The sequence below is a fragment of the Eptatretus burgeri genome, chromosome 6 (genome assembly GCF_056783735.1).
Source record: "Eptatretus burgeri isolate ZD-2024b chromosome 6, Ebu_testis_v1, whole genome shotgun sequence".
Taxonomy (NCBI): domain Eukaryota; kingdom Metazoa; phylum Chordata; class Myxini; order Myxiniformes; family Myxinidae; genus Eptatretus; species Eptatretus burgeri.
Genome location: NC_140966.1, coordinates 14,797,208 through 14,824,165, shown reverse-complemented (window position 1 = coordinate 14,824,165; position 26,958 = coordinate 14,797,208). Strand labels below are relative to the sequence as shown.

Sequence of the window (26,958 nt, the reverse complement as noted above, 5' to 3'; positions counted from 1 at the left end):
GAAAGGTCCACCCGTGACTGGTTCCCGGCGTTAGTCCGAGAGGGTCACGACTGGATTGTCCGTCCGGTGGGCGACGTGCCGCGATTCGAGTTACGTGGCCGTCCGCACGCCGGCGGGCACGAATCCGCAACACTGGTGTCAGAAGTGGGATACAAACTCATCGCCCTCCTCGCAGCACTGGTAACGGAGAACGGGAAAACGGGCTGTCCTGTCTCCAATTAAATTCACGGGAATCGGTCCAGGGGTGAGAGAAGCGACCCCCGATTCCCTCCAAATTACGAGCGAGCTAAATTAACCCTTTACGAGAAATAAGATGGCGTCTCAAGGCGAGCGGGAGCCGGGGGTATTAGGTATGTGTCGTCATGTAGGATCCATGGCCCAGGTCGGTTCTTTTTATAATTATAACCCCACCACTAACTGTGGTCAGTGGGAGCGGCTTGAGCACGAACTTTGCAGGCAAACGGAGTCGCACAATGGCAGCGCGATCGCACCTCAGTGCAGCACAGAGCGAGCTGATATTAATGGCACAGCACGAGGCGTGAGCTCCCAGTCACCGGTTCAAGGCACGTGGTCACGGCATGTGCCATGGCAGGCGTGGCAGGATGACTATGCGAGCATTGGCAGGCTTCAGGCACAATTGGGGGATGTCTTGGAAAAGGTGAAGCGTTATGAAGAATATAGAGGAGGTGCAACGTGGAGTGGACGAGTCACAACGGCACGCAGATGCGCTTCAGAAAAATTACGTGTACGGGGGGACACAGCGATTGGACGATTTACTGGAACGAATTCAGTGGCAAAAACATGACTTGGCCAATAGAGTCGACAAATTACGTGGGAAAAAGAATTTGGTAGTGTTTTATACCCGTCAGTTGGAATATGCGAAGAGCAAACTGAACAAAAGAATAGAGGAACAGCAGATTGGTATTTCCCAGAAAAGGAAACAATGGGAGGAAGAATGGAAAACCGAGCTCGAAAAGAAACAAAAGGAGCACGACTTGGAAGTAAAACAATTAATGGAAAAATTATTGGAGCAAGCAAGGCGGTTCAAAGAACTGGAGGAGAGAGTGAGGGAAATACTGTTGGAAGAGAAAAAATGTGAACACGATGGGGAGTTGGAACAATTGAAGGAAGAGATAAGAACAGGCAATCAGGAAAGTGAAAGCCTAGAATGGAAGATAAAAAGAGGAGAGAGACAGCTGGAGGAAAGGACAGAGGAATTGCTGGAAAAGTCAGAACAGTTCGAAGAACTGCAGGGAGAATTGAGGGAGGAAGGAGAAAGGAAAACAAAGCTTGAAAAGGAAAAACGCGAACAAGATGGAGAATTGGAACTACTGAAGCGAGAGGTAAGGGCAAGCCAGTTTAAAAGAGAAATCCTGGAAGGGGAGATTAGAATGGGAAAGGAATGGCAGAAAAAACTAAATGAATACAGTAAAAAAAGGGACGAATTGAGGAGGGAAGCGGTGGAAAGAAGAGATGAAATGAGTGAAGAAGCACGCAAATTGAGAAAGGAATTGGAAACAAAAACTTCTGAGATACTGAAACACGAAAACAAAGAAAGAGGATTACAAGACGAACTGAGGATGTTAAAAGAGGAAAGGAAGAGAACAGAGAATGAAACGTTAAGGAACCACACTGAGCAGATTGAACAATTCGAAGCCAAAGCAAAGTCGGAGTGTGCAGAGATGAGAAAGGAATTGGAAAAGGAAGTTTCTGAGTTACAGAAACACCAGAACAAAGAGAGGGAACTACAAAACGAACTGAGAGTGTTAAAAGAGGAAAGGAAGAGAACGGAAAATGAAACTTTAAGAAACCACACTGTACAGATCGAACAGCTGGAAGCGAAGGCCAGATTAAAGAATGAGGAACAAGAAAGAGTACTGAAAGAACAAGGAATGAGACAGGAGAAGGAAATCAGCCAACTGAAGGAAACCACGAGATTGCAGAATGAGATGCAAAAAAGAGTAATGAAGGAAGAACAAATAAGACAGGAGAAGGAAGTCAGCCAACTGAAAGAAATAACGAGATTGCAGAATGAGGAACAAGAAAGAGTACTGAAAGAACAAGGAATGAGACAGGAGAAAGAAATCCATCAATTAAAGGAAACTATGAGATTGCAGAACGAGGAACAAGAGAGACAGTGGAATAAAAAACTGAAAGAGTATGAATTTGAAACTGAACGACAAAAGAAAAAAAATAGGTTGGAATACGAGGAGAAGTTGAAGGAGCAAGGAATGAAGCAGGAAGGAGAAATCAGGAGATTGAAGGATACAAGGAGATTGGAGAGGGAAGAACGAGAGGAACAATGGAATAGAAAACAAAAAGAACATGAATCTGAGGTTGACCAATTGAAAGAAAAGCTGAGGCTGGAGTACGAGGAGATAGACAAAGAACAGCGAATGAAACACAGGAAGGAAATGAGCCAATTGAAAGAAACAATGAGATTGGAAAACAAAGAGCAGGAGGAACAGTGGGAGAGAAAACAATAACTATATGAGTGTAAAATTGAACAACTAAAACGGAGAGCGAGATTGGAGTCAACGGAGATTGAGGAGCTCCGGAGGGAGAACGAACAGCTAATGGGGCTCAGAGAGAAAGAACGACTCAGATGGGAAGGAAAAAGGAACCAGGAAGAGACAGAAATAAGGAACAAGGAGAGAAAATGTACAGAGACACGGGAGATAAGAGACGAGGTGAAAGTAATTGGGAGGGAGAGAAAAGAACAATTAATACGGAAAGCAAGGATGAGGTACGCGGAGATCGTGAAAGAGCAAGGAGTGAAAAACAGGGAAGGACGGGAGCGACTTAAAGAGAAAGCAAGGTTGACCTACATAAAGATAAGGGAAAGACGCCAGAAAGAAGCGGAGACCAATAGACACGAGGAGACGACAGAAAGAATAAAATGTATAGAGACACGGGAGATAGAGGGTGAATTGGACAAGGTTAGTGACGCACACACACACACGGAGGTAGTGGAGGATAATGAGGTTGAGCTGGCGGACCGTGCAGGGACCCGGTGCGAGCAGCGGGATGGCCTCCTCCAGGAACGAGGGGAGGGAGTATGCCCCCTTGAGGCGAGTCACGACCAGGTGAGTTCGGTCGTGCTTTGCGAGAGTAGTGGGGACGGGTGCTGTGGACAGGTGCACGGAGAGCTTGGGGGGTATAGAGGCCCCGGAGACTCTTGTGGGGACACGAATCCCCAGTGTGGTTGTCCCGGTGTGTGTGGTGCAGGGTGTGAGTGCGTCCCCGTGTGTGGAAGCGACCCCGTGTGTGAGTGGTGTGGTGGCGATGGTGCCAGAGTACGTGCTTCCCAGCACGCCGTGTGTGGATGAGGAACCGTGTGTGGAAGAGGCCGTGTGTGTGAGTGAAACGGCCAGTGTGGATGAGGAACCGCGGTTGAGTGCCCCCGCGTGTGTGAGTGAGGCACCGCGGGTGAGTGCCCCCGCGTGTGTGTGAGGCACGGTGTGTGGATGAGGCACCGTGGGTGAGTGCCCCCGCATGCGTGAGTGAACGGCCGTGTGCAAGGTCGCTGTGTGCAAGGGAGACCGTGTGTGTGAGAGAGCGGTATGAGAGGGAGATGTCGGTTGGCATGCGGGAGCACGCAGCCGCATCTCCCGGTGTGAATGTGATGGAATGGACTGTGAGCGTCGTAACACGCGGGAGTGCGTGTGTCGAATGGCGACGACGGCGACATGTGAAGAAAGAAAGCCGAGTAGCGGCAGTAGTTGTTTCGGGGACCGTGCCGGGTTCACCCAGCAGTGAGCACAAGGTCCGTGCTGTGCAACGCACGAGACCCCCACGGGCTCGCTTGCGAGAGTGAAGTCCCGGTCCGGAAACGCACGCGGTGGATTTGCCGATCCCGCGGACGGACAAAGTTTAGGCAGGATAATGGATTTGGACCGGACGGGTTCTCCACGCGATCGTGTGTGTTAAGCTCTAACGGGCAAAGCACATGTGTTCGCGTGGGGAACCCCTCGAGACGTGGGGCTTGTTTTTTTTTATGCGCACGGTGACGTCATGGCTGCACGCGGGGTTGGAATCCGGCAGGAGGGGTATCCCTGCCGGATAGTACCGTCCAAGGAGGGACGAGGAACACGTGCAGCTGCATGACGTCACAGGCAGGTGCAAAGTGCGCGAGTTGCCGCGCTGGTGCTGCGCATGGAAAAAAAAAAAAAAAAAAAAAAAAGCAAGCCTCACTTTCGGGTGCACAGGATTCCTGGGAAAGGGGTGGAAGACCCCCTTGACCAGGGGCACAGGATGGAAACTAGTTAGGGGGAAGGGTTAGCTTAGCTAGACTGACTTCATGGGGCAGGGGTAAGTCCTCATGGAGTCCGTGGAATGGATTAGTTAGAGGGATTGTAGCCAGATTTAGGTGGGGAAATGATTTTTTTTATTTAGGAGACAGAGACAGACTGTGAATGTGTAGTGGGGACGTAGTTTAGCTACGTAGTGTTAAAAGGAACGTGCTGAAGTTTAAGGGACGACGTGGGAGCACGAGTTAGTTAGGGGATGCAGATAGAAGGATGGCAGAGTTCAGCGGTGTGTGTGTTGAGTAGTTGGTGAGTTATGAGGTGAAGACATGTTGAGTGAGTGAGGCCAGCGGGTCTGTGTGAGTGGAGCGAATGGGGAATGCATGGTGCGATGAGTGATTGGGGGGAGGAGTGACTCCCGCCCAAGGGACCCCGGGGTCAGTATAAAGTAAGTTAGGGGGTTAGTCAAATTGAAAAATGGAGGTCGTTTTGCTGTTGGTGGGAATGTAGGCTCGAAACCCATTTGGAGGGGTGCAGGAGCCCTGTTGACGGGCTTGGGAGCGTGGCTGCGAAAGGTGAGTATCGCTGAGTGGGTACCCCGGGCACCAGGCTAGTCGGCCGCGGTAGGCCATGGGCCCATGGGGGGCCGGGATAGCGTAGTGGGCACGGGTGCGCCTGCTTGGTGCGGGGGCCCGGGGCGCCATTAGCCGCGTGGGCAGTGTTGTGGGCAAGGGTGACCCTCGGAAAGGGGCCTGGGAAGCCAGCCTGCCACGTGTGCGTTTCAGGGGAGGTGCCATGGGGGGCACTCCCCGGTGTTTGGGAGCTGGTAGGCTCGGAGGCAGTGTAGTGCCCGGGGGTGCCATAGCGGGAGAATCGGCAGAGGGTCGTGCCTGCCAAAGGGAGCCACGTGTCCCAGCCATGAGACCGTGTGACGGCACGGAGAGAAAATTGGGGGGGGCGAGGCCCGAAATTGTGAGGACACCAACACAGGCGACGGGAATCTGGGTTGTTAGAACCAATAGTTTAAGCGAGAGGCGCTTGATGAAAGCCCCGGGGTAGTTTAACAGTTAAATGGTTAGGGTAGATTAGGAGATGTACCCCTCCGCACCATCCATCCCCTCGCTGTCGTTGTGGGCCGCTGGACCCACTTTGGTTATAGATCGCCGAACTCTGGGGAGGCCATTCTGAGGCTTCGTTGGGCCTCGGCACAGGACGTTAGCTCTCCCTTGTTCCCCTCCGGGAAGGGAACGTAGGGGTTGGGAGTAGGCTAGGTGACAGGATAGGTTAGCCGAACAAGGACAGTAAAGGGGGTTAGGGGACGATTTATAGTGGGGAGTTAAATAAAAACAACAAAAAAAAAATAAAATAAGTGGGGGCTAAATTGGGGTTTGACAAATTAAGGGAGTGGGTATGTACAGTGACAGGCAAAGGCGATAGGTGGGAGGGAGACAGGTAGGTAGGTCCGAGCCCGCCTTCCAAGTGGCCAGCACCACCGCACTCCCTCCACCAACCTCCACTGAACGGCAAAGGCTGGCCAACTTCATCGGCTGGCCGTGTTTTGCTTCAAGGCAGAGGCCGGCCAACTTCATCGGCAGCTGTTGTTTTGCTGCAAGACCTGTGCCATCGGCTGGCCGTGTTTTGCTTCAAGGCCTGTGCCGGCCCACTTCATCTGCCGGCTGGCCGTTTTCTTCAAGGCCTGTGCCGGCCAGTTCGTCTGCCGGCTGTGTTTGCCTGCAGCGGCCTTCTTCTGCGGGCTGTGTTGCCTGCACCTTTGCCATGCCATGCCCACGTTCACCAGCCCCGTTCAATTTTTGCTTTGCCCCCCCCCCCCCTGTTCATTGCCATGTGCGCCAGGATCAAGGCAACAGTTTGCAAGCTGCAAGAACTGCCCTGTTGGCAGCTACAACACGGGCCTGCAGTGGCGGCCCGTGCACCATGTTGTGTTCATCCATCCATTCGTTGTGTTTATTGCGTGTGCCACTTGAGCTGGCACGGAGACTGCGTTTGTGCAGCCCATGCACCGTTGTGGTTCACTGCGTTCAGTTCAAAAGGGAAGGCCTTGGACTGCGTGTGAGCAGCCAGCCACGTTCCCTGTCACCTGAATTGTTTTGAGCCAGAGACTGCATGCGAGCAGCCTGGCTCCCTGCTAACTGCTTTCTTTTTGCAGAGTTCAGTGATCCTGGGCCATGGTTTAGTGTAAAATTTGTAAGTTAAGGTTAAGATGTACTGTAAATATGAGTGCGCCCCCGGCATGTCTGTCCTAGCGCCGGCAATTTTATTTAAGTCGTCCGTGTGAGTGAGTTTGTTTAGGTAGTTACGCAGCCCTCAGGTTATTTATTTTGGGGACACGAATACCATGAATGTCGCACTCAGGGATCCGTAGGTAAAATGTACTAGGGGAAAACTACACATGATGGCACACGAAAATTTGACGACTCGGGACGAGTCTATAAAAAGGGGAGGGGGTAGTGTTGTGGTTGACCAAATTCGCAAACCACCATTCAGGTCCCTTAGGTGAGATATCTCCGTAAGTATATGTGTAGTTAGGCCCAAACCCGTGGTCGAGTGGGAATACATGTCATTTATGCGTGCTGCGACTCTTCAGGATATCCGTTTTTCTTTTACTATCTTTATTTTGGACCAACCGCCATCATTACCACCGCCAACCGCGTCTCAACAGTCATCACAACATTAACCACCCACCGCGGCGCCGCTTCACCACGGCAGCCACGACCTTTGCCGTCACACCTCGCAACCGTCGCATCGCCACCGTTCTTGCGCCGCTTGTGGGTACCGGTATTGGACTCGTGCAGGGCGCGCGCCGAACAGCGTGTACAAAACCACGGACTTTCCGCTCCAAAAACGGATCAAAAACGACTCACGCCCACTTTTGTTCCGTCCAATCGGTAGCAAGGGGCGATTTGGCCCCGCCTCCAGGGCGTTGGAGGGCGGTCGCTATATGCAAATTCATGGATCAAAATGCATTCACGCCCACTTTTTCTCGGGCCAATGGGGAGCGAGGTGAAAGGTCGAAGGCAGGGGGTCGAAGGCGAAGCCACGGGGCTTATATAAGAGGCTGCGTTCGTCAGAAAGGTCGTCGTCGTGTGCGTTGGAGTCGTGTGTGCGTTGGAAGGAGTTCGCAGGAGGAAGAGTTCGGAGTTGGAGTCGGAGCGAAGAGGACGGAGCTGTGGAGAGGCGGCGGCGGCGAAGGCAGACGAGGGGGTGCTCGCGTCGGTGCCGGGAGCTGCACACCAGGGAGGCCGACGGCGCGACCTGGTCGAGGTGGACACGCTCGTCGCGGGACCCGAGACAGAGTAAAAATCCTCCTTTCCCCGAGCATCAGCAAGCCCCTCCTGTTTCCCCCCGCGCTGAGATAGTGCGACCAAGCACTATCTCTGGCCCCTTCCCACCCCCTACCAGACACTGTCCGCGAGGCCCGCGGAGTTGAGGCACCACCGCCGCTCCGCGTCTCATCACCAGACGGGTAGGCCCGACACGGTCTCGGCCCCAGGCCCGCCTACCCCCTCATCCTGGAGGGTGGTTCTCTTTTCTTTTGCTTTGGGAATGTGTGTTGTCGGCGCCGTCTGTGAAGTAAAATTGTATAAGTGTTGCCGTGTGCTCGCGTAATCGGTATTAGATCTGCATTGTCGCATTTGCTTTTTGTCTTCTTTTTGTGTGCTTTTGGTGGAATTGTATATGTGTGCTTTCCGTTCATCGCGAATAAATGTGCTTTATGTTGAACTGTTTCCCGCTTCGCTTCGTCATTTCTCTCATTGAATCCTCATCTTGCTTCACGTAAAGGGTTGGTAGTGGGCTGAATACGCCCGATAATTAATCGAACCGTCGAGGCCGACGATAACACCGCTCGGTTATCCCGATAGTATGGAACGGGTCGCTTAAGTGGCCCGTGTCCGAAGTCGACCTGCGGCGAGGTGCGATCGCCCGGTCTACCCTCCGTGTGGGTACTTAGGTAGGTCGAATTTGGCGAGCAACCCTATCCCACGCGGGGGCCGATTGGCTCGATCGCGGTGAGACCAAAAGGTCCACCCGTGACTGGTTCCCGGCGTTAGTCCGAGAGGGTCACGACTGGATTGTCCGTCCGGTGGGCGACGTGCCGCGATCGAGTTACGTGGCCGTCCGCACGCCGGCGGGCGCGAATCCGCAACAATATATATACATATATATATATATATATATATATATACACATATATTTATATATATATATATATATATATATATATACACATATATTTATATATATATATATATATATATATATATATATATATTAGGGCTGTCCTTATTTTATTTTTTTCGGAAATTTCAAGGGGCGAACCCGAATTTAGGTTGATATTTATGAGAAAAAAAAAATGTAAAAAAATATAAACCCGAAAAAAAAAATATTTTAGGGGTTGCTACCATCCATCAAAATTTGAAAAAAAAAGAAATTCATTTTATATTTTTCTTTTTTTAAATCTTATGCCAAAATGACATTAACACGTAATGTATGATGTTTTCTGGTGCATTACAATCTGAAATACTGCAGAAAAATATTGTTGAACTTGGCAAGATTTTTCCAGTCCATCTCAGTGAAACTTGAAAAGTCGACAAAAATCAATATTTTAAGTATTTTCTGCGTTTTTCGAACTCCGCAGTTTGCAGACAGAGTCTTTGAACAGACGGGACAAGAGCTGCAGTTCAATTGTTCAAAGTTGATTTCTTACAGTCCAGGAATCGTTTTCGGTGATCAGTTACCGCTTGTAATAGGTACTGCTTTTGCTCTTCCTCGTACGCAATAAGACTGTTGTACTCAGTCGCCAGGGCTACACCCTGCTCTGCACAGTCATTCACATCTTTCAGCTTGCTGACGATAGTACGGATCTGTCGGAAACTATCTTCAGTTTCCCATTGATCTGGGTCTTTGTGCAGAAAGTCAGAGTTCAAATGCAGTACATCAAAAAAACTTCTGCTTCTCGGATATGCGAAATCTTCCACTTTTCGGTGCATGATATCTTTCTGGTGAACAACAGCATCTAAACAATAAATATCTCATACGTACAATAAGCCGTGTCAGTACAAGAACAAAAGCATAATTTCATGTTGACAATGGGAAATTTTCCCATTTTTGATCCAAGTTTCAGGACATATGTAACTTTTTGGGATCAAAAACATTTTTTTCGTGGTTGTCACGTTCGAACCAACCAGTAAGCACGCAAAAATTTCATGAAAAATATCTGACATAAAAATACAAAACTACAAAAAAACGTAAAAATGCACATTTTTTTTACAATTGTTGACAGCTGGTAGGCAACCCAGAGACAATTTTTTTTCAGGTTCATATTTTTTTTATAATTTTTTTCTCATAAATATCAACCTAAATTCGGGTTAGCCCCTTGAAATTTCCGAAAAAAAAAAAATGACAGATCTCATATATATATATATATATATATATATATATATATATATATATATATATATATATATATATATATATATATATATATATATATATATATATATATATATATATATATTGTTACGGTTGGGGAAATTCACAGGACACCATATAGGTCCTTAGATCAGTTATGTCGATAAGTATGTGTTCAGTTTAGATTTCCCCACCGTCGTCTAGCGGTTTTATTCGTGTAACAGGGCTGTGATCTTTAAGGTAGTGTTTTTCTTTTGCTATCTTTATTTTGGACCAACTGCCTCTCAACCACCACAACCACCACCAACCACAGCCACCTTCTCCACAACCGCCTTCACAACAGCCACCTTCTCCACAACCGCCTTCACAACAACCACCTTAACCATAAAACCGCCCAACCACACCACCATCATGACCACCACAAAACGCCGGCCATGCCACCATAACAACAACCACAACACCACAACCACCGCGTTTCCACCTCAGCACACGGTTGCCAGAAGCCTGGCATTCATCGAGGGAGAACGGATGACGGCCTCACCCCCTCCCCCCCCCAATGAATAACCCTGCGAGAGGAACAAAAAGCAACGAAAGCTATGGAAAAGGCAAAAGAAAGGCCCTGATCCAGGAGAAAAAAAAAACGCCCTTCTTCTGGAAGTTTCCCGCGCGTGCTAGAGGAAGGGACGGGAGGCGAGGGCGGGTGGAGCTCGAGATATAAGGAGGAGGCGCAGGCTCTGGAGGGTGTGTGTGTGCGTACGCTGAAGTCTCTCTCTCTCTCTCTCTCTCTCTCTCTCTCTCTCTCTCTCTCTCTCTCTCTGGGCTCTGCATCGCGTGCGCTCACTGGATAGCGCTCGCTGGATCACGCTCGCTGGATCACGCTCGCTGGATCGCGCGTGCTCTCGCAGTCTCTCTGGACGCGTGGATTGGGTCGGTGGTCGTGACGGAGTCACTTTGGATCTTGTGCAGGGTCAGATCGTGGAGGAGACGAGCTCGGGGAACTCACCACATGGTCACGTTTTCTCTTTCTTTCCTTTTCTGGGTTTGTGTGTGTGTGTTTGTGGCGCCAGTCCAAAGTAAACCTGTTTAAGTGACTGTGAATAGTAATTATAGAGAACGGCTGCAGGCTTCATTTTACTCGAATCTTCTCCCCTTTCCCCCTTTCCCCATTGCTCCATTGCATTGCTTACGTGCCATGTGAAGATAAATGTGCCTGTCTCAATGTTGAGCTGTTTGTTGCATCCTTTCCTGTCATTGACTGCCATTATTACGTACGGGATTTTAGCTGGCTTTTTAATAGCCGATAAAGTGTGAATAGCTGTGATTGGGTACACATGGTTGCTGGTAGCTGTGAATGGGTTTAATATGTGAATGGGTACACACGGAGCTTGGGGGGTGTGAAGGCCCCAGGACCTGTTGTGGTGGCGCGGGTCCCCGGTGTGGTTGTCCCGGTGTGTGTTCACGAGTGTGACGAAATGCGTGCTGAGACGCGCGCATAGCATGGGTGAAAGGCGGTGTGTAAGTAAAACTGCGTGTGTGAGTGAAATGGCGTGCATGAGTGAAAAGGTGGGTGTGAAGGAAACACCGAGTGTGGAAGGAACAGCGTGTGTGAGGGAAACGGCGTGTGTGGTTGCGAAATGCGTGAGTGAAATGGCAAGTGTGAGTGGAACAGCGTGTGTGAGGTCGCTGTATGAAAGGGAGATGACGGTCGGTATGCAGGAAACCGCAACCGCATGTCCGGTTGTCATATAAGGTGTGTGAGCGTCATGGCACGTGGGAGTGCGTGTGTTGAATGGCGACGAAGATGGCGACAGACGAGGGATGAAGGCCGAGTAGCGGCCGTAGCTGTTTTGAGCATAGTGCTGGATTCGCACGGCAGCGCGTGCCGGGTCCGTGCTGTGCTTCGCATGAGGCCGCCACGTGCGCGCCTGTGCGAGTGAAATCCGGTCCGGAAACGCACGCGGTGGATGTTAGCCGATCCCGCGGATGGACAGAAGCTAGGCTGGATAACGAATTTGGACTGGATGGGTTCTCCAGGCGAACGTGCGTGTAAAGCTCCGACGAGCAGAGCACATGTGCTTGTGTGGGGAACCCCTCGAAACGCGAGGCTTGCTTGGGATGCGCAGGGTGACGTTGTGGCTGCACGGAGGTTGGGATCCGGCAGGAGGGGAATCCCTGCCGGATGTTACCATCCGAGAAGGGACGAGGTTCGCGAAGCGCGAGCAGCTGCCATGACGTCACGCAGAAAGAGCGCAGGTTGTGAGTTGCCGTGCTGGTGCACTCATTAAAAAAATAAAATAATAATAAAAAAACCAAAGCAAGCCTCGCCATTTCGGGTAAACAGGATTCCCAAGCAAAGGGTGGAAAACCCCCTCGTCTGGGACGCAGGAATGGAACTCGTTAGGGGGAAGGGTTTGTTAGTTGGACCGGCTTCATGGGGCAGGGACAAGTCCTCATGGGCCCGTGGAATGGATTAGTTCGAGGGATTTTAGTTCAGATTTAGGATGAAAAAGGGATTTTTGGATTTGAAGACACAGACCGACTGTGAGTCTGTAGTGGGGACGTAGCTGAGCTACGTAGAGTTAAGTGGAACGTGCTATATTTTAAGGGATGACGAGGGAGCACGAGGTAGTTATGGGATTTAGTGAGAAGAATGGCAGTGATCAGCGATGTGAATTGAGAAATGAAAGGAAACACGTTCAGTGAGTGAGGGCCAGCGGGCCTGAGTGTATGGGGTGAATGTGGTATGCATGGTGTGATGAGTGATTGGGGGGAGGAGTGATTCCGATCCAAGGGACCCAAGGGTCAGTGTAATGTGAGTTAGTGGGGATAGTCAAATTGACAAAATGGAGGTCGTTTTGCTGTTGGTGGGAACGTAGGCTCGAAACCCATTTGGAGGGGTGCAGGAGCCCTGTTGATGGCTGCGAGCGTGGCTGCGAACGGTGAGTATCGCTTAGTGGGTACCCCGGGCACCGGGCTAGTCGGCCGCGGTAGGCCTAGGGCCCAAGGGTGGGCCGGGATAGCGTAGTGGGCACGGGTGGGCCTGCATGATGCGTGGCCCGTGGCGCCAATCGCCAAGTGGGCAGTGTCGTGGGCACGGGCACCCGGGGAAGGGGCCCGTGGCACCAGCCTGCCATGTGGGCATTGAGGAGGAGTATCCAGAGAGGGCACTCCCCAGTTTTTATGGAGCTGGTAGGCTCGGAGACAGTTGCAGGGCCCGGCGGTGCCATAGTTGGAGAATCGGCAGAGGGAGGTTCCTGCCAAGTGAGCCACGCGTCCCAGCCATGAGACCGTGCAAGGGCACGAAGGAAAAATAGAGGGCATGGCCCAAATTTGTGAGGGCACCAACACAGGCGATGGCAATCTTGGTTGGTAGAACCAGTAGATTAAGTGGCAGGTGCTTTTGGAAAGCCCCGGGGTAAGTTTCAGAGTAATAAATGTTAGGGTAGATAGGGAGTGTACCCCTCCGCACCATCCATCCCTTTGCTCATTGTAGGCCGCTGGACCCACTTTGGGTTAGATCGCTGAGATCTGAGGAGGCCATTCTGAGGCTTCATGGGGCCTCGACACAGGACGCTAGCTCTCCCTTATTCCCCCCCAGGAAGGGAACATAGGGGTTGGGAGTAGGCTAGGTAACATGGTCGGTAAGCCGGACAGAGACGATAAAGGAGGTTGGGGAGACGAATTATAATGGGGGAAATAAAAAATAAAACAAAAAAATGAGATGGAGCTAAATTGGTTGGGATTTTGCAAATTAAGGGAGTGGGTATGGACAGAGACAGGCAAAGGCGATAGGTTGGGAGGGAGACAGTAGGGTAGGTCCGAGCCCGCCTCCAGACGGACGGCACCACCGCACTCCCTCCACAAACCTCCAGAACGAGACCAGAGGCCGGCTAGCTTCACCTGCCGGCCTGTGTTTTGCTACAATGGCCTGTGCCGGCCTTGCCATGCCTTGTCTGCCTGCCTCTGCCTTGACCCCATGCCTGCTAGCCCTTCTTGTTGCATTCGCCCATTTCATCCATCACCATGTGCGCCAGGATCATCGCGCGAGCTGCAGGGACTGCCGTGTAGGCAGTCGCACCACGGGACTGCATTGAGCAGCCTGTGCGCCGTGTTTTCATCCATCCATCCATCCGCTCATTCTTGTGTTGCTTGCGTCGGTGCCCATTCAGTGTTCTGCAGGGACTGCCCTGTAGGCAGCCGCACACGGGGGCTGCGTTGGTGCAGCCTGTGTGCGGCTTGTGTTCATACCTGCATTTGTGTCACGAGCCAGAGACTGCATTTGGGCAGCCTGGCTCACTGCTTCAGAAATGGCCTGTGGGATGGCGCATAGCCGCCGGGTTGGGGTGAGTTGCCTTCAGCAGCTGAAGTCATGAAAAGGTTTTGTGACAGACAACGGGGCCTTTTGAACAGGCCCCGAAGACATCCGACCTTCAGCTGCGGAGTGCTCACCCTGAAAAACTGACTGACATTGCTATGTGCCTTTTTCCCACAGAGTCCATCAGTCCTGGGCCATGGTTAGTGTAAATTTATAAGTTAAAGGTCCCCTGACATGCCAAAGTACATAAATTTCATTTATATATGTCCTATAGGAGTTTTTCATCGTGATTTCAGATCTGACAATGTTTTTTCACAAAACTCATTCTGTAAAATGTGAAATTAAAAAAACAAACGTCTTCAGGAACGCCTCTAAAAATTCTCCTGAAAGGGGCGTAACCCACATGACGTCACGTACAGTATGTCAAAGGCTGCACGCAAATTACTCGGATTGGTGGTCTACATGATTGGATTGGTTTTCTGTGTGTTTACACATTTTATTGGTCGACTCAATCGCTTCGTTCATTTCTGCTTTAAAAAAATCGAACAATTGGTTTTGAATAATGGATGACATGGACTTTGATTTGTCTGGTAACGACAGTGAGTGTGAGAAAAATGAAGGATTTTGGTCTGAATCACATGGACAATTGTCGGATAACATAGTCGCGGGAGGTGAAGTTCAGGCAGCTTTAAATGAAGTACGGCCTTACCAGTTCGAGCCCAAAGCAGGACAAGCAGAGAAAAATGGCGATGAAATTCCCGGAGTTCATGATGATCGGGAGGACATCGAAGGAAGACTCGGAAATAACAACTGGTTCGACGAAGTCCTATTAGTATTTCAATAATGTAAATTCGACTTGCATACTGCTCGATATCAGAAATATTTTAGTGAGGTGACGTGAACAGCGCAGCAGACATGTTTCTCCGCGACGAATTAATCACAAACAAGGCCGCCCATGTCATCGGCCGTATCTCTCCGCGCATAAAACGAAGCAATCTCACTGTCTGGATACGATGAAAACTTGTATGCAGAACACACCTTGTGACACAATTGTCTTGAGTAGTCCGATAAATCTGACGTTCTGTTGCATTTTTATTTATTTTATTCCTACTGTCGTCATGTAGCGCCACTAGAAAACAATGAAAAAAAGAGAATAATAAATAAAAGCTGCAGCACGTCAGATTTATCGGACGAGTCGGACGGACGACGGATTTATCGGCTTAGTCGGACAGACGACGGACTTATCGGCCGAGTCGGACGGACGACGGATTTATCGGACTCGTCAGACGGATGACGGATTTATCGGACTAGTTGGACGGACGACGGATTTCTCGGATTAGTCTAGACCAATGTTTCTCAACCGGGATGCCCCGGAACCCGAGGGTTCCGCAAGAGGTCGCTAGGGGTTCCGCGAGAAACAGTAATAAATAGGCTAATGTATTTTTGAGTAGTTTTTGTTTGATTTAATATTTGTAATTTTACTATACACATACGGCATATTGTTGGAAACTCCTTGGTTGTTATAATAGAGGCTTCAACCTCTTATATTATTTACAATTATAACAACGATAGGGAATGTATTTAACGATGTCTATATGGCGCCAGTTTGAAACCACCCTCATTGGTTAGTGGACGTCCTGTACGCGGCGGATTCGTGTATCATTGAGTGACTGACTCAAGTACGGGACGCATGCGCGGTGTCCATCTATCTTCTCTGTGCTTCCTAGCGCGAAGTGTGTGTCTGTCCCTGTCTCTGTCTCTGTCTCTGTCTCTGTCTCTCTCTCTGTCTCTCTCTTTCCTCTCTCTGTCTCTCTCTTTCCTCTCTCTGTCTCTCTGTCTCTCTCTTTCCTCTCTCTGTCTCTCTCTCTCTCTTTCCTCTCTCTGTCTCTCTCCTCTCCTCTCCTCTCCTCTCCTCTCCTCTCCTCTCCTCTCCTCTCCTCTCCTCTCCTCTCTCTCTCTCTCTCTCTCTCTCTCTCTCTCTCTCTCTCTCTCTCTCGGTTAGTTCTTCTGTTTACTGTTATTGCTTCAGCTTTATTTGTTTAAGTTTTGTTTATCAAGTTACATGAGGTGTGGTTTTTTTTTTTTTTTTTGATTTAAGAAAGTTTTTTTTTTGTGAATTAAAACCTCGGTGTGAGGTCTCATAAATGAGCAGTATGTTTTTTTTTTTTCATTGCCAATAAATTTGACAAAAGGGGATCATTTTTTCCTTAAACCAGGTATCCGAAAAAAATATATTATATTTACTACGTGAACTACGATAAAAATAAAAAAGAGCTAGATATTAATAATGGCATATAATAATTTTTATTCAGGGGTTCCCTGAGACATGAAAACTATTTCAAGGGTTCCACAAGGGTAAAAAGGTTGAGAAACGCTGGTTTAGACTCGAGAGATCTTGAATCAATCCACTCTGTGCGAGTTACTGTATGTGACGTCACACTGCGATTCGCTGAAGTCCATTTTTTTTAGGGGCGGGGCATAGCAAGTTGTGAATAGCTCCAGAAATGATCGAAATATTGCTCTATTTATCCCATTTTTGATTAAAAAAAAAAACATGGGTGATTTCTTCACGAGGAAGGTCAAGTTAATATATATATATATATATATATATATATATATATATATATATATATATATATATATATATATACATGTATTTATATATAACAAGTTTATTTTGCATGTCAGGGGACCTTTAAGGTTAAGGTAAATTGTAAATTGGTTTTGCTCCCCCTGCATGTTTGTCGTAGCGCCAGCAATATTAGTTAAGTCGTCTGCATGAGTGAGTTTGTTTAGTTAGTTACTCAGCCTGTAGGTTATTTACTTATGGGACACGGATACACCAAATGTCGCACTCAGGGATCCGAAGATAAATCGTACAAGGGGAAACTTACACATGAAGGCGCACGAAAATTCGACGACTCGGGACGAGTCTGTAAAAAGCGGAGCGGGTAGTGTTTCAGTTGTGGAAATTCACAGGACACCATATAGGTCCTTAGATCAGTTATGTCGATAAGTACGTGTTCAGTTGAGATTTCCCCACTGTTGTCTCGTGGTTTTGTTCATGCAACAGGGCTGTAATCTTTGAGGTAGTGTTTTTCTTTTGCTATCTTTATTTTGGACCAACCGCCTCTCAGCCACCACAACCACCACCAACCACAGCCACCTTCTCCACAACCGCCTTCACAACAGCCACCTTCTCCACAACCACCTTCACAACAACCACCTTAACCACAACCGCCCAACCACACCACCATCACGACCACCACAAAATGCCAGCCATGCCCACATTACAACCACAACCACCACAACCACCACCGCGTTTCCATCTCAGCACACGGTGGCCAGAAGCCTGGCATTCATCGAGGGAGAACGGACGACGGCCTCACCCCCTCCCCCCAACGAATAACTATGCGTGAGGAACAGAAAGCAACGAAAGCTATGGAAAAGGCAAAAGAAAGGCCCCGATCCAGGAGAAAAAAACGCCCTTCTGGAAGTTTCCCACGGGTGGAGCTCGAGATATAAGGAGGAGGCGCATGCTCTGGAGGGTGTGTGTGTGCGTACGCTGAAGTCTCTCTCTCTCTCTCTGTGTCTATCTCTCTCTCTCTGTGTCTATCTCTCTCTCTCTGTGTCTATCTCTCTCTCTCTCTCTCTCTCTCTCTCTCTCTCTGTCTCTGTCTCTGTCTCTGTCTCTCTCTCTCTCTCTCTCTCTCTCTCTCTCTCTCTCTCTCTCTCTCTGGGCTCTGCATCGTGTGTGCTCGCTGGATCGCGCTCGCTGGATCGCGCGCGCTGATTTGCGCGCGCTCTCGCAGTCTCTCTGGACGCATGGATTGGGTCAGTGGTCGTGACGGAGTCACTTTGGATCGTGTGCGGGGTCAGATCGTGGAGGACACGAGCTCGGGGAACTCACCACACGGTCACGTTTTCTCTTTCTTTCCTTTTCTGGGTTTTTGTGTGTGTGTTTCTGGCGCCAGTCCAAAGTAAACCTGTTTAAGTGACTGTGAATAGTAATTATAGAGAACGGCTGCAGGCTTCCTTTTACTCGAACCTTCTCCCCTTTCTCCCTTCCCCCATTGCTCCATTGCATTGCTTACGTGCCATGTGTAAATAAATGTGCCTGTCTCAATGTTGACCTGTGCGTTGCATCCTTTCCTGTCATTGACTGCCATTATTACGTTTGGGATTTTAGCTGGCTTTTTAATAGCGGATAAAGTAATACGATCCAGCGGGGCTTGGCGATATACACCGCTCGGCAAATCGCAAACGGAGCGATCTGCCTTGCGGCTCGTTTCCATCAGGTCCCCTCGAGGTGTAAATCCCCGGCATTTCTGTCTGCGCTCATAATTAGGTAAATCGACAATTCGGCGATCAGACCCTGTCGCGCGCGGACAAAATAGTTGGCTGATTTTCGGTGTGATTAAAGATACACCCGTAGATGGATTTCGGCGTTGATCCGAAAGCTGCGACGAGGTTTGTCCGTTCGGTGGGCGAGAGCGGCCGCCATCGGCTAGAAGCGGTCGTCCGCACGCCGACGGGCGGGAAACCACAACAATATGTATATATATATATATATATATATATATATATATATATATATATATATATATATATATATATATATATATATATATATATATATATATATATATATATATATATCCCCCCTTGGTGTCATTTCATCAAAATATCACATCACATTCAATGCCAGGATTTATTGATTCGGACCTCAGTAAATGAGCTACGCCCAATTTTGTGTAAATCTGAGAATTGCCCAAACGAGTGTACCTCTTCTGTCTGTCAGAACTTCAGGTGTATCCAATTCTTTCCAATTTATTTCACATTTTCGTTTTCATACATGATTGAGTATCGACTGATCCACTGACTGGATAGCCAGTGTTCTTGCACAACAATGTTTTGGTACGATACATTCGAGACGACATATTTAAAACCCTCCTCCATGATAGCGAGACGCTTGAAACATCGAGGAATGTATACCTACATGTCATCGATGCAGCCCCAATCCTGGTGGGCTGTGTCATCAGGTGACTGACACAGGTCAGTGAAATAAACAAACATCCTGGAGCTCGATTCTGTCTTTGCCATGTTCGATCAAACTATTTTTGCGAAGGCTGAAAAAATCAGATGGGCTAGTGAATCGTCACTATCAAAATGACTCATCGTGCACCTGGGTGAGTTTCACACAGCCATGGTATTATTTTGTTACCATGAGCAAACGCTTCAGTGACTCCGGGCTCTCCGATTTGATGACAGAAGTAGAGTTGGTGGAAAAAGGGGCAATAAAGCAAGTCATGAACACCACGAATTATAATCGCAGCATCCGAGCACACAGGCTAATGGCAGAAACTTCGCAGAAGAAGAAACTAAAAGCCTTCACCGAATCCCGAGCTGAGTCTGACCGTAGTAAAGTGAAGAGTCCTATCACCCACATGATTGATACTTTCCCATCGAATATGTTCAGGAATCTAGTTGGCTCAAATGATTTCCTCAAACTACGACAAATGCACAACTCTTTCGTTGAATCTCAATGCGCTGGATGTCCCACTTTCCACTTTTGGTCATCTTATATCACCATGGTCGAGACACTCCTGGCGAGCACCCCATCGACAGGACAATAAATAAAATAAAACAAAATAGCACTTTTGACTTGACACAGGATATAATATTAAGAAAAAACAGAGGCGAACATTAATTTTCCAGAAATGTGAATTTGTGAGCTTTCTATTGTATTGGCTGCTTCACACAGAATTTAAGGATGGAGCCTTTGAGCTGAAAAGCACCTCGCCAATGGTAAAATAATTTTACCATAAGGAGAGTCGTACAAAAAGAAAATGTTTGGCTGAAAATAAATAAATAAATAAATAATAGGACACACAGTGACAAAAAGATGAGACATGAGCCTTCACGCACATCGACACGAGCCTTCACGCACATCGACACGAGCCTTCACGCACATCGACACGAGCCTTCACGCACATCGACACGAGCCTTCACGCACATCGACACGAGCCTTCACGCACATCGACACGAGCCTTCACGCACATCGACACGAGCCTTCACGCACATCGACACGAGCCTTCACGCACATCGACACGAGCCTTCACGCACATCGACACCAGCCTTCACGCACAACGACACGAGCCTTCACGCACATCGACACCAGCCTTCACGCACATCGACACCAGCCTTCACGCACATCGACACCAGCCTTCACGAGCACGACTTGTTCTTCCTTTGACAAAATGATAGTCTGACAGATTATTTCCTTCAACTCTCAATACTATTGTAGTCATCAATTAATAGTCATGAAAATGGACTCGAAAGGTTGAGGGATTTCATTAGTTATGTATTTTGCATGTTTGGAGTGGATGTAAACCCCAATTTAGCCTTGCCAAGATCGTGTTTGGTAGAACTTTTGTCTCCCCTCCATCCCTTTGTATTTTTCCCTGTTAAAAGTGCTTATTTCTCACTCATTCATGTGATTAATATTGTGACGTCCACGGGACTTGAACAGTCCCGCCAACGTAGAATGAGCCGAAACGATAGAGGCGGTTTATTTATTTATAACCCAAACATGGCGGTTCTAATCGCTCTACCGCAAACGGGACAAGGAAGGTGGCACGAGTCACTTTTTACTGAGTTGATGATGTTTATTTGTTTTTATTATTACCAGAAATAACAAGACTCGGCAAGAAGAGGGATCCGGGGCGATTCGACGGGATGGTGTGGGATCGGGCATGGGGAAAAACACAGACAATTCCAATGAATATACAGTTCTCAATCCCTCTAAGGCGCCAAACACACACACACACACACACACACACACACACACACACACACACACACACACACACACACACACACACACACACACACACACACACACACACACACACAAAACGTAGCTATTCCTGGTGGTCAGGCTGGACCGTGGTGTGGACGCAACTGTCCCTGGATCGGCGTCGGATGAGCTGGCCTTGCTCTCGTCAGGGGGGCAGGAGAAACCGTGGTGCTGTCGACCTCCTGGTCTTGGCCCAAGTCCGCTCACAGCCACCAGGGAACCAGTTCTGGTGCCAAGTTGCGAGCAGGAGAGGGAGGCAGGTCCGCCCGCCGTTCGACCCCGTACTCCGAGTCAGCAGAACCCCAGAGCCAACCAAGGTGAGGCACGAGGCTCAGCAAGGCTCCAAGACACGATCAAGAACACGATCGACTCAGCACAACAACAAGGACGCTCTCTCCCGCCACAGGGAACCACACCAAAAAAACACGATCTTTTTGGTTGTAATCTTCTTCCTCTTCCTCTTCCTTTTCGACCCCGAACAGAACCTTTTTATCCTTCGTCCTCGTCACTCCCAATCGAGCCGTTTATTGGCCCACCGCCATCGCCTTCCGCCAATCGTGATCACGGGGCGGAGCCATCCGCTGCACTGTCCTGTGACGTCACGGCCAGTCTTCAGAGAATACCAAAAGGGGTTTACGCAGACACCCTTACCCTATCCCGTGTCCCTATCTAATTACGTGACATTTATCATTTCCCCCTTGAAGAAATGAACATTTACTAGACAACTTATCACCACTGAATTGCTACTTATTACATCGAGATCCTGGTACACTCGAACAGCATGGCATACCTAATTAAACATCCTAATTACCCTTTGAATGCATACCCCCCCCCCCTCAAACGTAACAATATTGTTGTCCCCTTTCTCCTCACCGGCCTTGCACGTAACAGATAGAGCCAAATGGAGCACATATTCTTTTTAATCGGTCCAATCGACAGTGTGCTCAAGCCAAGCGACCAATGAGTGTGCCTGAGAACCTCATGCGAGGGATGGTTTTGAAGTACTTTTTGGGGAAGAAACGGCAGCCAGGAACTTCACAGGATGAGGAGTGTGTGCGGATTCCCTCAACCTCTCTCCAGAGGTCTTCAGCAGGACTCTTGACCGGAGCATCACTGAAGGTCATTTGGGCGACCCCAGTGAGAGTTCGAACTGGTCCCGTGATTTTGGAAACACCTGCGGCAAGTTGGTCCAGATTGGCAGGGGACCCACCCCACCCACCCCACAAGTTACCTGTTCGTCCCATCAAATCTCGGCAATGACCGAACTACCTCATTATCAAATTCTGAACCACCTCTCAGGTAAGGATTTGGTAAGTCAGAATAAAATGATATCTTTATCTTATAGTTTATAAACTGATATATTTTCATTTTGATGGTTTCTTCTTCTGCATGTTAATTTATATTATTGTTACCAGCCTGTCCACCACACAGCGGGTGAAGGGGTTTTGCAAGCGTGCGTGCGTGCGTCGGGCTTTCTTTCTTTTTTTTTTTTTACAATTCCAGCTTTTGTCATCAAAATTTCAACAAACCATTATTATGAGAATATGGCGAAGACTAATTAATAATTGGGTCAAAATGTCAAAGGGCAAAGTCACATTGAGTACAAATCGGCCTTGTTAGCCCATTCACCGCTCAGCGCAAGATGGCCAGGTTTTCTAATCGCTTCCATATTTCATTCATTACTATTTGAGCTTTTGTCATTTAATTTTTCACAAACCTTTATGATGAGAATATGGACAAATCTAGTTAATAAATGTTCCTTTTTTATTTTATTTTTTTAAGCTGGTTTTCTCATCAACTTTAGTTCGAGTACAAAGTGAACACAGAGAGATTTTAGATTTTGAGATTCTTTCTAGTTGTTGTTTTTACATGTTCCTTTCCCTGGTTTCATTTATACATTTCATTAAACCTTTGATTCGACCTTTTTATTCCAGTGGTCATGGGATCAATCGCTTCTCTGTGCGTAAATTAACGGCTGGCCCACACGTGTTGCGTTGTCGGCGTGTGCAACCAAATTGAGATTTATGTTCCCCGAGCAGCCGTTTGGTGTGCTCCAATCTAAATTAAAGCCTCACTGCTCAGGCTATGTTGCAGAATGTAAATTCCAGCCTCACGAGGTTCAATTCCAGTAGGGCTCAGTGTAGTGTGCATTACAATATTGTAATTGGCATAGAAAAAGACTAATGTTGAAGATACTGCAATCTTCTCAGGTTTGCGTAACGTGGCTCGTGGTCGATTAATTTCTCAGATTATGACAATACCGCCGATATGTTGCCTCTTGTAGGATTAGGGCAGGAATTCTGAATTTGGCCACGTTACCTGCACAGAATGACCAATCTTTTTCAAAATATATCATGGGACCTTCACCTTTAGAAGCAAATACCAACTACGTGAGATTATGGATTATAGCTCATATTCATATCAGAATCAAACCTATGAGAGATGACTCAAAGGTGGAAGTGTGCAAACAACTGGCATGCAATAAGGGGTGTTTCTTGGAGTTTGACTTTCTTGAAAAATAAAAATAAAAACTTCAAATACTCCTTATTGCGTATGGCAGCTTAGCTTCCGGGGTAGCTATCATTTATTGGAAGCGTGACTGTCGCTGATGCAGTGCCCCTCTCCCAGTACATGCTGGTACTCATTTCGCCGACCTCGGCGGATCCTAGGATCTCAAGCCACCATCCTAACCACAAAGCCAACACCAGGCTTTTTACTTCAAATACTAAAAATGACAATGCCATTATCATACAATTTCGCACTTTACAAGCTTACATGAGAAAAGAAGCACATTGAATTTGTCAGCAATGTAGAGAGGCAGCCATGGTTTGCCATTCGGCGTTCTTAGTTGGCCGTAAGTCATGTTTGTGTAACACAAGTTTCGTAGCCAAACAATGGGCCCAAAGGTGACTGCTTCAACAAATTACTTTGAAAATTCAACAAGTCATATCTGTTGCTTATTCATGCATTTTCCACACAAAGTGAAAAATTCAACAATGACCTAAAAAGTAATTGGTATTTGTAGTCAAGATGTGTTTCACTATAAACTCTGTGAAGTAGTTAATATTTGATGTCAGCTCTCAAAAATATTATGAGAACACCGAGGGGCAAAACCAGAAAGAAGCACGTTATGGCAATCGAGTCACATTATTTTATAAAGCGCACAACTTAGTTAAAATTTAATTTGAAATACTTTATGAATGAGACAAGTCCAAAATTTTTTTCATGAAAAACGGTCAAGTCAGCTGATAAAATATTTGCATATAAGCCCATGAAGGTTGGGTGATGGGATTTATGCCTGGTGTTGCCTGAATGGTTAGGGTGGTGGGCTTAGGATCCTAGGATCCTGAGTTCAAATCCCACTCAGCTGTTGAATTAATACCAGGTGGGGTTGACTCTGCCTGTCATCCTTCTGAGGTCGGCAAAATGAGTGACAGCATGCTGGCTGGTATCCTGTGTTGGAATGGCGACCCATCCAGGATTGTACCCAACAGCCAAGAAGATTGCTTAAGCAACACCAACACTCTGCACAGAATATGGTCCCAATGGATGGATGTATGGATGGGATTTGATAGGATGTGAGAGCCATAGAACAGCAGGAACACCAGCATCAGCAGCAGCAGCGTTAATCCCATGACAATATGGCAAACACCGCCGACTGGAATGCCATGATGTGACACGGCATGGCAAATGCTTTGACAAAAGTCCATTATCGACTGGGCCGAATGTATCAATGGAGTTGGAAGTAAACTTAGATGCTATAAACAGAATTGCAAGACTTAACTATACACAAATCAGTGAGAGAGGAGATAGGACATGAAAAGAGACAGATAGGTACCACTTTTATATTTATATAAATGTTCTTGGTAAGGAATGGCCTGCAATGGAAATATAAAGTGCAATGCAGAATGAAATGCAATGTTTAAAATAACTGCAGCAAAATAATTAAGATCATGTGACAGCAGTTTAACATCATCAAAAGTGTTCAACTAAAAATAGCAATTTAATTCCCAGAAAAAATAAAATTCTAATTATCCTTACACATTGATCAAGTCAAAACAGTATTTTCAATTGCAATATTATATTTATATTGTACTCAGCTCCTCTACAACTCCACCAGCACATCGTATGAATGAGATTAACAGAGTGCCTTGCCTCGTAGCTTTCGGCCTCGATGAACGAATCCCGTAAGCCAGTGAGTGAGCGCAGTAGGCGGTTCCCCAAGTCATCTGGGTGCATGTTGAGATCACCACCAAGCAGCACAATGTCAGCCATCTGAGATGTGTGCCTGTTGGAAATGTGACCATATGCACACATTGAACACAACACTGCCATGCGGACATCCTGTGTTCCAAGCACCTCTGAGCATATTCCAATTACAGGGTGGTCATTATAGAGTTCCAGCCAGAACCTCATTTTCACAACCAGTTAACCAAGAACACTCACCGCACAAACTGGCCAAGCTCCCAGGCTTGCAGGATTCGGTGAGGGTGGTAAGCGTCCTTTTCACGGGAGTACTCGGCATGCAGCTGCACATACACACAATATTCATGGAATGTGCTTTGAGCATGAGTGGGAATACTGATGGAGCCATTCCATACAGCTGATCAATTGGACTGTTGCTGGGATCAGTTGTGGGTTTCAATGGAAAATTCCCCATATTCCTATCATCCAGGAAGTGAAATATCATAGCAGGTTAAGTGGGCATTTATTTTTCATTTTTAAAATCCCATATATCCTTCTAGCTTGTATAAGCACTGATTTGAAATACAGTACCACTCGTATGTCTTCAGAAGAGAAGCAATATTGACAGATGCAGGTAACTGTAAGATTTTTCATAATGTAAATCATTTTCATAACCTGGGCTTTGCTGGTGCAGGTTGTGCTACATACCGTGCGTTTAGTGTCCATTTAAGTACTTAGTATGCAACGGATGTGTGTGTGTGTGTGTGTGTGTGTGTGTGTGTGTGTGTGTGTGTGAGAGAGAGAGAGAGAGAGAGAGAGAGAGAGAGAGAGAGAGAGAGAGAGAGAGAGAGAGAGAGAGAGAGAGAGAGAGAGAGAGAGAGAGAGAGAGAGAGAGAGAGAGAGAGAGAGAGAGAGAGAGAGAGAGAGAGAGAGAGAGAGAGAGAGAGAGAGAGAGAGAGAGAGAGAGAGAGAGAGAGAGAGAGAGAGAGAGAGAGAGAGAGAGAGAGAGAGAGAGAGAGAGAGAGAGAGAGAGAGAGAGAGAGAGAGAGAGAGAGAGAGAGAGAGAGAGAGAGAGAGAGAGAGAGAGAGAGAGAGAGAGAGAGAGAGAGAGAGAGAGAGAGAGAGAGAGAGAGAGAGAGAGAGAGAGAGAGAGAGAGAGAGAGAGAGAGAGAGAGAGAGAGAGAGAGAGAGCGAGAGAGAGAGAGAGACACAGATAGAGAGAGAGAGAGAGAGAGAGAGAGAGAGAGAGAGAGAGAGAGAGAGAGAGAGAGAGAGACGCAGAGAGAGAGAGAGAGAGACGCAGAGCGAGAGAGACGCAGAGCGAGAGAGACGCAGAGCGAGAGAGACGCAGAGCGAGAGAGACGCAGAGCGAGAGAGACGCAGAGCGAGAGAGACGCAGAGCGAGAGAGACGCAGAGCGAGAGAGACGCAGAGCGAGAGAGACGCAGAGCGAGAGAGACGCAGAGCGAGAGAGACGCAGAGCGAGAGAGACGCAGAGCGAGAGAGACGCAGAGCGAGAGAGACGAGAGAGAGACGCAGAGAGAGAGAGACGCAGAGAGAGAGAGAGAGAGAGAGAGAGAGAGAGAGAGAGAGAGAGAGAGAGAGAGAGAGAGAGAGAGAGAGAGAGAGAGAGACGCAGAGAGAGAGAGAGAGAGAGAGAGAGAGAGAGAGAGAGAGAGAGAGAGAGAGAGAGAGAGAGAGAGAGAGAGAGAGAGAGAGAGAGAGAGAGAGAGAGAGAGAGAGAGAGAGAGAGAGAGAGAGAGAGAGAGAGAGAGAGAGAGAGAGAGAGAGAGAGAGAGAGAGAGAGAGAGAGAGAGAGAGAGAGAGAGAGAGAGAGAGAGAGAGAGAGAGAGAGAGAGAGAGAGAGAGAGAGAGAGAGAGAGAGAGAGAGAGAGAGAGAGAGAGAGAGCGAGAGAGACGCAG

The 26,958-nt window shown here is 47.9% G+C and overlaps 1 protein-coding gene across 7 annotated transcripts in view; it reads right to left on the bottom strand.

Moving 5' to 3' along the window:
- The window catches only part of SMPD2 (sphingomyelin phosphodiesterase 2), a 128,521-nt gene that overhangs the window by 28,536 nt on the left and 73,027 nt on the right, over positions 1-26,958 (bottom strand). For all 7 annotated transcript variants that reach the window (XM_085884144.1, XM_085884145.1, XM_085884142.1 and 4 more), the window contains 2 exons: positions 25,298-25,380; positions 25,007-25,139 (listed from right to left, as the gene is read on the bottom strand). In XM_085884144.1, the coding sequence (XP_085740270.1) occupies positions 25,007-25,139; positions 25,298-25,380 (216 nt within the window). The remainder of the gene's footprint in view (positions 1-25,006; positions 25,140-25,297; positions 25,381-26,958) is intronic.